The sequence below is a fragment of the Pempheris klunzingeri genome, chromosome 22 (assembly GCF_042242105.1).
Source record: "Pempheris klunzingeri isolate RE-2024b chromosome 22, fPemKlu1.hap1, whole genome shotgun sequence".
Classification (NCBI taxonomy): domain Eukaryota; kingdom Metazoa; phylum Chordata; class Actinopteri; order Acropomatiformes; family Pempheridae; genus Pempheris; species Pempheris klunzingeri.
In genome coordinates, this window is record NC_092033.1 from 16,391,370 (window position 1) to 16,401,455 (window position 10,086).

General features: G+C 41.0%; 2 protein-coding genes across 2 annotated transcripts; both read right to left on the reverse strand.

Moving 5' to 3' along the window:
• Positions 1-3,199: 3,199 nt before the first annotated feature.
• On the reverse strand, positions 3,200-5,074 carry LOC139221839 (microsomal glutathione S-transferase 1-like). The gene is made up of 4 exons (XM_070853783.1): positions 5,041-5,074; positions 4,101-4,240; positions 3,901-3,992; positions 3,200-3,516 (listed from the first exon to the last, which is right to left on the reverse strand). The coding sequence occupies exons 2-4, from the start codon at positions 4,224-4,226 to the stop codon at positions 3,270-3,272; spliced, it is 465 nt and encodes a 154-aa protein (XP_070709884.1). The 5' UTR covers positions 4,227-4,240; positions 5,041-5,074; the 3' UTR covers positions 3,200-3,269.
• Positions 5,075-6,141: 1,067 nt separating this feature from the next.
• Positions 6,142-8,207, reverse strand: LOC139221966 (microsomal glutathione S-transferase 1-like). The gene is made up of 4 exons (XM_070853917.1): positions 8,143-8,207; positions 7,410-7,542; positions 7,008-7,099; positions 6,142-6,574 (listed from the first exon to the last, which is right to left on the reverse strand). Exons 1-4 carry the CDS (start codon positions 8,184-8,186, stop codon positions 6,328-6,330), a joined length of 516 nt encoding a protein of 171 aa, XP_070710018.1. The 5' UTR covers positions 8,187-8,207; the 3' UTR covers positions 6,142-6,327.
• Positions 8,208-10,086: the final 1,879 nt, after the last annotated feature.

Consider the following 10,086-nt stretch of genomic DNA (forward strand, 5'->3'; position numbering starts at 1 on the left):
AGCACACACTGCATGCAGCATGAGTAAGGCGTCCTGGGTGTGTCTGAGGTTGTTAGTTATAGAAGGTGGTTGGGGTGTTCCTCCCTCCCCCACCCCCCCCCCCCTCCAACCGAGCTGTGAAATGCCTGGTTTGTCTGAGGAATGAGAGACCCTGGAGGGCCAAGGGTCCCGAACAAATGAGCTCCCATAAAACTCTTCTACTTATACAGGGACAGGACACAATGCAGACGAGCAACCGCCCAAAGCAGCCTTCATGGTAATTTCACTCTACTATTTACAGCGCCCACCCATGGGTTTCACTGCTCAGTGTTGAAGCCAGTCACCTTCATGTGCAGCATGAAGCATTCATCATATCAGCGGCTGACACATCTAAACAAGTCGGTACACTTTACTTCCTAACAGCAAACACGAGTGGGAATCTGATGATTGCAATTATTCTGTGAAAATGTTTGCAAATTGGGTCAAATAACACCGATGCTGTTGTTGTTCCATGCATTTAGTTCAGCACAAAGTCTTTGCATAAAGAAATATGTTAGATCCGGCAGAGTGTTTGTGCTTGGTGGGAAATTAAATAAAAGCTGCATTGTGGGATGTGCAGGGGAATGTTTTCAGCGAAGCTAATGAAGTTAATTGCTTGAGCTGAAGCGCTTTTATGAGCTGCACCTGGTCCATAAATGACTCCTAATGAGGAGCAACGCAGTTGACTTTTAAAATGCCTCCCTCTAGTGGAAGACAGACAGGCTTCCAAAGCGTCACAGCCAGGCCTCCTCTGCTCTGTATCTCCCACAAACAGAACAGGAATCCGTTTTAATTTGAATCCCCCTGCACCTCTTATTGTAGGCGTGGATGAAAACCGAATAAGATTATGTTTAGTGATTAACGCATGTATGGTGCGAAACGTGAACTGTGAATTTCCTACAGTAACGGCCCTTTAATCTCTCCCAGATTTGAACTCCTTACGTGGCTTCATTTTTTTTTTTTGTTTGTTTTATCAGTTGGCAGCACATTATTACACATTATTCATTCTGACACCAGCTGCAGGGGTAATCAAAATCTGATTCATTTTATCAGAGTTTCAGTCAATAAAGGAAATGAAGAATGAGCCAAAATATGTATTATTATATCATAAATATCCAGATAAAATAAAGCTCACACATTGATTTTTAGTCCGCTATAATTAAAAAGTCTTAATCAAATGTGTAGAATTAATGGAAATCGATACAAGAGGGCATGGTGTGCTTCACAGTTTCCAGTGATAATATAATACTAAAAAGAAGTATAATAATACTTTGTATTGTCTATAAATGCAGAGAATAGAAAGAGAATGAGTTTAATTTCGAGAAACAAAGCATGTAAAGGCAGATTTACAGTACGAGCTGCTGAAAGTGTTCATGTGTGCCTGTAATGTCATTACAAGGGGAAAAAAAATGTTCTAATTCCTCCAACCTCCCCCGGCTTGTATTATACAGCCTATTGGATGTAACATCTGTCTCGTGCAAATCACGGGAGAAGACGAAACGACTGACGACTGTGAGAAACTGAAATTAGAAATAGTGGATTGCAGAAATTCAGCTGATTATTTTCCCATAACCAGCCTACTTCTTAAAAAAAATTGCAATACATGTCAAACACAAAGTCAAAGTTTTTGTTTTGCCTTTTTAAAGGTCATGCCATCTCCCTTTGTGCATCTTAACAGACACATTACATTACAGAGCTTGGAATCTTTAAAAAAAAAAAAGGTTAGGGTTAGGGCTAGGGTTAGGGTTAGGGCTAGGGTTAGGGCTAGGGTTAGGGTTAGGGTTAGGGTCAGAAAGGCTTAACTAGATGTCTAATTTCCTTCCACAAAAAGCGAGAAGAACTGAACTTTCAGCTGATTGTAACAGTTATTTACTGCAACTTCGAGATTAATCTGCAGTATCTTAACAAATAGTTGAAAACAAACAAGTAAAACCTGAGCGAGTGCTTCGCTGAACATTCAGATGGAAAGTAGTCAGTGAATTACAGTCATCTCTATGAACCCTTCGAAATTCTGCATGAGCATCACAACAGGAAGTAAAGACTCAGCCATTACTGCTCATGTACAAATCTACTATACACTACAATTATGTTTTCATGAATTCCACACAAATTCCTCAGTAATTCATCACGTGAACTTACATCTTTAAAGTGCCCCCATGCTTTCTCTTTGTTGTATTGTTTCTGACCATGAAAACAAATACGGCTGAGTCTGAGGGCAGATTCTACACCGATGTTGTTCTTGTAAACACGACCCTTTAGGCTTTATGGAATGGATTTTCTCTAGTCCGGCATTACAACCTGCTTAACATATCCTGGTAAGGCAGGTGGCAGGTGTAAAGGCAGGTGTCATTTTCTAGTTTTCTGATTCGAATTGAAGAAGTTTATTAAATGAAGAATTAGACTTTTCAATAGAACAGCTTCATTACCATATGTCATTTATTTTCTGCTGTTTAATGTGCTGTTGCTGAATATCTATTGCTGCGCGTTACCTTGTTTTAAGAGGCTGCTGGTGTTTAAATGTGAGACAGATGTAAAACCCTAACCCTAACCCTAACCCTTAAAACAACACGTTCAGTTTGACCTCTGCAGTAATAGTGGTGACATCTGCAGGTGGAGTAGTTTTTGTTGTTGCACTCATGTCCTTTCAACTCTGCGACCTGTCCTAAAGGAAAAGTTTACTGCTCATAAGTCTTGTGTCTAATTAGAAATGATCATTTTCTTATTACTGAATTCTAACGTGTTTCTCCTACAACCCTCCACCACCACGTTCGCCCTTCAGGAGAAATGAGAAGCAAAGGAATGAATAAATCTGAGAAAACAGATTCTGTGTGGCAGAAACGCAAGTTTTTATGGTATCAAGTATGTCTAATGTGTTACTGACGAATGGTTTGCAGTCAATAATTCAAGGAACGAATGAGAAGTATGAATGAAATGGGAAGGAAAAGTTATCATGATGCACATATGATTTATTATCAATTTTAAAGTGATATAAAGACAACATGTTAGCCAACACACCTGATTCTAATGAACAGGTCACTATCAAGCTTCTGCAGAACTTCATGGCAAGCAGATCATTTGAATCAGATGTGATTTTGCTTTAAATTGATTGTAATATTGAGGCACTTGCATTGTGGGTGAAAGGCTGCCGCACATTGTAAGAAAAGCTGTCAATGATTTCTTGAAGTTAAACAAATCGATGTAATGTGTTAATGTAGTGCGCATGTTTGCGTAGAGGTGGTCCGGTGTCTTCTCTAAAGGAGGAGAACCGTGCTGAGGACCCTGTAAGCCATGGAGAAGGTGACCACCAGGCCCAGCATGAAGGACAGCGCCCTGCAGGGCTGCGGCAGAGCGCCCACGTAGGCGATGGTGTGGAAGATCCGAGAACCGGCGAAGAGGCGGAAGTGAAGCAGGGCGGATGAAAGCTCAGGTCCGGTCAGAGTGTAGAGCAGGCCGACCAGCACGAAGGGAACAACGTTCTCCAGGTCGTTCAGGTGACACCTGGAGAACAAAAAAGATCACATGAGTGAAGCGCGGTTGTATTGACTGACTGAAATCAGCTGTTAAATGCTTCAGAGTGATTGGCTCGTGCACTGCTGTGTGGCAGTCCAATCATGCTCACATAGGTGCAGTAATCTGTCTGTGTAGGTTTAATCTGACATTTATCCCAGGGCTATTCTTCAGATTTAGATTTACCATTATGGGGTGTGCTTGATACTAGTTTTTTTTTTCTTTTTAATTCATTCATCTGTTTGGATAACGCTGGTTAGATTTAACAGAATGACAAGCTCTTACCAATAGCATCTAATGCTTAAGAGCAGAAGCCAGAGGAGTTTTTGTTACCCTAAATGTCACTGTTCTTAGGACACCAGGTGTTATTTGTACCTGCGGACTCGCTCCACCTCGGGGTCTAAACCGACCAGTTTCTTGTCATGTGTGGAGGAAACTAATTTGGTGTCTTCTAGGTTTGCAAACACCTGACAAGAAATCACAGAGCAGGTTTGATTAAAAACATTGTTTGTCTTTATGGATGATGCTACATTATACAGTATTATGTTACAGGTGGAAAAAAAAAAAAAAAGCACCTTTCTTGTCAGGCGAAAGTAAGTGGTGAAAGGTGACATGAGCATCATCTTCACGGCGACAATAGTGGCGTAAGTAAAAAACGCCCGGACAACCTGGTTGTCCATCATTGAGCCCTCCGATGACATTCTGTGAGAAATCACTGGAGAACAGAGATGCATATTTAATGCTGCTACACTTTAGATGTCAGAGCATCATCACCTCAGTGCACCGTTACATCAGCTCAGTTACAAAATACCATAAATATTTCAATAGCAAACCTGACAGCAAAACAAAGAAAGCCGCCCTGTGATGTGCAGGGTAACATTCACCTACAGGATATTAGAAATGCTTAGATTTTCTGGATTTAACATCACAGTACATGTTAAATCTGTCATCCCCGCCTTTGCTAGTTGGTATCAAATATTGTGGCCAAAACCCCAAAGCAACTACATCAAGAGAAACATGTTGCAGCACATATAATAAAGGTGCACCGGGAGTATCGTATGAAGTATATAATTCAGAATCCTGAGAGACATGCTGCAAATTCAGAAATGATGCTGTGATGGCTGCAACTCTGCCACACTTTCTTTTGCCCCGAGCCTCCAACCACTAATACCATGGGGGTTACACCCATGGTATTATTAAAGCATGCCCTGCATCATTTCTACATCAGGAGTTCTGATGCATATTCCTAAATATGTTTTTGCAAGGAGGATGGACCAACTGCAAAGTTTTGCACCGGCCCTGGATCCCCTGTAGATCTTTAAACAGGGACCGGCACTGCCACAGTTAAATGAAGGAAAATCCCCTCAGTTAAAGACCCCCAGAGGCATTATTTAGTTGCCATTGCGGTCCAACATGAAGTTAGACAAACAGCACGTTTCATGAACCTGTGAAGGCGAAATGGATCAACAATCATAAATGAAGAGGATGAGGTGTGCAGTTAAGAGTGGATCTTACCTTGTTGCCTGCACAGTCACTGTGAATAATAAAGACAAGTCCAAAGATCGGTTATTTATGGCTGCCTAGTATTTATTCTGCAGTTGAGCAATCAGTGACAGAGGCGCTGACCTGGAATGACTTATGGCGCTTTTCCACTAGTACCTACTCGGCTAGACTCGACTCGACTGGTTCTTTTAGGTTTTCCACTAGGTGTCAGTACCTGGTACCAGGTACTATTTCAGTACCTACTCGGCGGGGGTTCCAAGCGGGCTGAGTCGAGCCGGAAATGTGACGTCAACAAACTGCAGGCCACTGATTGGCCAGGGAGTGACGCCACTGGATGAGTCATGAGAGCGACTCGTTCACAAGAATCAAACCCACCATTTTTAAAACTCTGGAAACAGACTGTTTTTATTATTTCTGTGCAAATTCCGGGTAAACACAAACCAAACGCTCCATGTCCTTAGTTGTGTTTGTGTTTGTGTCGCATACAAATTACGCCACTGGAGTTTCGGGCCGCCTTGCTATGACGACCCCGCCCACTTTGAGGTGGTACGAGTTGAGTAGAGCCAAAGGAGTTACTGTTGTTGAGCAATAATTAAATAACAGATATGTTACAACACATTTCAACCACTTTAGATTGAATATGGACATAATTCCTATCTGGACTGGCAACATTTGAAGTTAGATTCTTGTCTGAACGTTGCATAAGGTATGTCTGGTAGTCAGGTTCAGAATGAAAGGACCAAAGTGCAGAGACTGGCTGATCTTCTAAGTGTGAAATAACACAACTTGTAAACAAACAAACGATGAGGGCAGGTGCAGGTGTAAATCCAAGAACAGCTACTAAAAGAATACAAGGACGAAACCCAACCTCACATTGACGACAAAGTGAGAAAGCATGAGGGCGGGTGTGTGAGGCGGAGAGCATATGAGGGAGGTGAAGACTGCTGAATCAGACACTGAACAGCTGCAGACAATCACAAGGTAACGTAAAAGAAGACTACAAAATAAGAGGAAATGAAAATAAGGGCTGAACTGGGTGGATTTTACTCTCAAAATATTTCATATGACTGACTTTCTTACATTACCAGATTTAACACGTGACTCACAAAGACACAAAGTTGATAGAAAAGTTTATTCAAAATACATTTTCCATTCATGACAAAGCCAAAAAGGGTCAAAGGGAATGCACGAAATGAATGCAAAGAATGATTGAAATCAAGGTCAGAGATAGCTGCAGCAAGAGTGAACTGTAAAACAGATTCAGGTTTGACAAAGGTCTCATGTCATGTAGGTTCTTCTCTAAAGGAGGAGAACCGTGCTGAGGACCCTGTAAGCCATGGAGAAGGTGACCACCAGGCCCAGTATGAAGGACAGCCCCCTGCAGGGCTGCGGCAGAGCGCCCACGTAGGCGATGGTGTGGAAGATCCGAGAACCGGCGAAGAGGCGGAAGTGAAGCAGGGCGGATGAAAGCTCAGGTCCGGTCAGAGTGTAGAGCAGGCCGACCAGCACGAAGGGAACAACGTTCTCCAGGTCGTTCAGGTGACACCTGGAGAACAAAACCAGCACAACAAGCAACATGACTCACTGATGCATCTATTAGCACATCACTGCTTGTTATACATGGTTAGGACTCCATACATTAGATAGTTTACAACATAAACACTGAGATACAGCACACTGCATTGTCCAAGGACAGTCTTTAATCTGATAGCCTATAATTATTTTGATAATGATTTATTATAGTGATTACACAAAATGAAAATGGTTAAAATGTAACATGAGTTGGTACAAATGGTGGCTTTTGGCAGCCTCAGTCCAAAACTATTAAAAGCGCCTTTATAAAAACCCATATAAGTAAAGAAAAAATATATCTCTAGACTACAAGTCCTGCACAATATTTCTGATAATCAAATGCTACTCGGTCAATTATGACTTGAAGCATAATTGATCGTGTGCATTTCGAGGCCAGACTGGCTCACCTTCGAACTCGCTCCACATCTGGATCGCTTCTCAGCATCTTCTTCTTCTCCTCCGCAGACTTTCTGGCCACATCTTCCTCATTTGCAAAAGCCTGAATGAGATGATACACACAGTGTGACTCTATCTCCTACAGTCTGCATACCAGACGTTAGGTTTAAAAGGTTCCATCATGCAAATGAGAGAATATGCAGAAACTGTGAACATGATAATATTGTTTCTTTTGTAAGTTGATGACATTCCAAACTTTTTGTTTTTCTTTCTGGTCATCTATTTTTTTTTTACAAGCTGGGCTGAATAATGCCTGGGGCCTCATACACAGTTACATATAATCATTAAAACCATTGCAAAACCGACTTGTCTTGTTTAAACAGATGTAGAGAAGCGCTGCCGTTGTTACCTACCCCTCTGGTGAGGCGGTAGTATGCAGTCATGGGCGCCATCAGCATCATCTTCACGACGACAATTGCCGCATAGGTGGTGAACGCCTTAAATACCTCATCTTCCATCAGCTTTTCCATCTCTGCTGGTTTCCAGCTGAATGACAGAGAGGAAGAGATGGGAGCTAGTTTCTCAATTCTGTTTCAGACATATTCCATTCAATCTAAACCAATTTCTAGTTTTCAGTGCGTGCAGATGGTTTATAACTTACATCAAAATTAAGACACATCACACAACTCTTCTCAACTCCACTACCCCGTGCTATATATTGAATAAATATGTGTCTTCGTTTTGATGGACTTGAACTGAAGCTCACACTGATCTGCACCTTGCTCTCTTTGAGTAAGAGATCGTGACCCAAACAAAATAAGACAGGCAAAAAGTCAAGGATGCATTTAAACAGTGTTCCGAACAGAAGAACACAGCGGAGAATACAGTGCTGCCTGCAAGAATATAAATGCACGGAGTGTGTGTATAGTTGAAAAAGTGATTTCAGTGGGAAAAAAAAAAAAAAAAAGGCACAGCCCTGCTGCAGCGTGGGAGCAAAACCACGGAAGGAACTAGTTTCAGTTAGTAGACAAGTTTTAAAACAAGTCTTGTCTAAAAGCAACAGACTCAGGAAGCCATAAACGATCTACTGTCAAAAGCTGTAGAAGAAATATGAAGGATAATTTGCAGTTCAATGGCTCAACTTACGTCTCCCGTCGTGACTCAGCAGAAGTGGAGAGAGCTTGTTGCATGAAAACAATCTGACCTGTCACCCAGATACTCAGCAGGCGGGACAACACACAACTTCCTGTATGGGAGTGTTGCTCCACTTGCCTGCATTCACACCGCAGACACACACACACACACACACTCATTGGCATTCATTGGAGCCGTGCCTAAACAGGGTCATCATATCTGTGGGGGGAAGCCCTCCGAATGCATGTATGTCTACAGAGGCTGGAGATCTGTCTGCAATTAAAACTGTCAGATAAAACTAACACTTTTTCAAGCACTTTTGTTTGTTACAAATGCCAGATATGTAATTTTTTTAATACAGAATCCATGGTTAAATTAAAAATGTGTGTTTTCACATACTTCCTCTTATGTAGGTAGTGACAGCAATATTTCTATAGTATACTGTTAAAGCTGAACTCACCCTATGTAGGTTAATAGTAGAGTTCCTGAGTTTATTATTTTCTATAACAGCATGTGAAGTGGTGTAATTTTATTTATAAAAGTCTTAATTCATTTAAAAAAAAACATAATTGTGATAATAAAATATGATATAAAAAGAGCAAATGTCTGATGGCCGAGGCAGTGAAGCATCTCCCAAGCCTCAGTGCAACATTTACATGTCATGTGTCCGTGCATTGGAATCAATAAAACTACTCTAAAAAGGTTTTCTAAGATTACATCCAGTTAGAAGCTGATAAGACTTTTATTGATCCTGTATGTATGTTTTTTTTTTTTTTTACTCACACTACACATTTTAATCAGCCCGTCTGCTTGACCCCAGTTAGTTCACACTGACGACAAACACAAAACCCATTGGTCAGTTTTTTGTCTTTCGACGATTCCAATTAAGTTCATTCAAATAGCGCAATGCTGAGGAGAAAGGTGGTTGTTCAACTCTTCTATAAACTGATAGTACAAAGAAAAAAGGTAAAATATGGAGTCACAAATGGCTGAAGATGCAATTCTGCAGGGACGTTTTTTTTTTTTAATCACACTACAATATTAGCAATAACATACAACGTATTATTCCAATAATGTTCAAGCAATTCATCAGGTTTAGCTTCAGACTGGTAGAAGCTGCATAATAACTTGGAGTTGCCTTGGAATTTGTTTGTCTTGGTTTTGGAGTTGCTGGGCTGGACTTGTGACCCGATTCGGTGCTAGTTGGACTTAATGTGGCCTTAAATTGGGACAAAAAAAATCAGCTAAGGAAGCAAGACAGACTTAATAAAAAAAATAGCTCTTTGGGGTCCCCCTGGTTGTCAAGAATTGCCCTAAACCAGACACTTACCTTCTTTATGCCTTGAGCCATTTATAGGCACTTGATTTTGTCAGCTTTATTTTTTTTTTTATCATGACTTAAATACATGGTTAACATCCCATTCGAGACATCTCTTTGTAGTTTCATTTTTTTTTTTTTTAAAGTGCACTTCCAGTTACAAAAGAGAGAAATAGTTCAGCATTTTTGGAATTTCTACTTTTTGTTAAAAAAAAAAAATCAGTTTGGATCTCTGCTTTTTGAATTATTCAAAAGAGAGTGGGAATCAAGAGTGTGTACAACAACTAGTGCATGACGGGAGTGTGTTCAGTTCAATGCATTTTTAATTCCACTAATTTAAAATGTCCCTCTCAGGTTAAACTGACGTAGGTCGTAACATTGCGAATGAAGGAGCGGGTAATGTTGACCACGCATGCAGGCTGCAGCTTCAGTCCGACCTGTGACACATCATGCTTCTGATTACAAGGTCATATTTCATTACTGTGTGCTACATGAATGTACACCTACAGAGAGCACGCTGTCAGTGCAGTCAGTTCCATATAATTCAGACATCTATACATTTAAATGAAATTACCAACCCCAGTAGAAAGCACCAGACCCTCATTCAACCCCCGTCAGGTCTCTTGTTAATGCAGGTC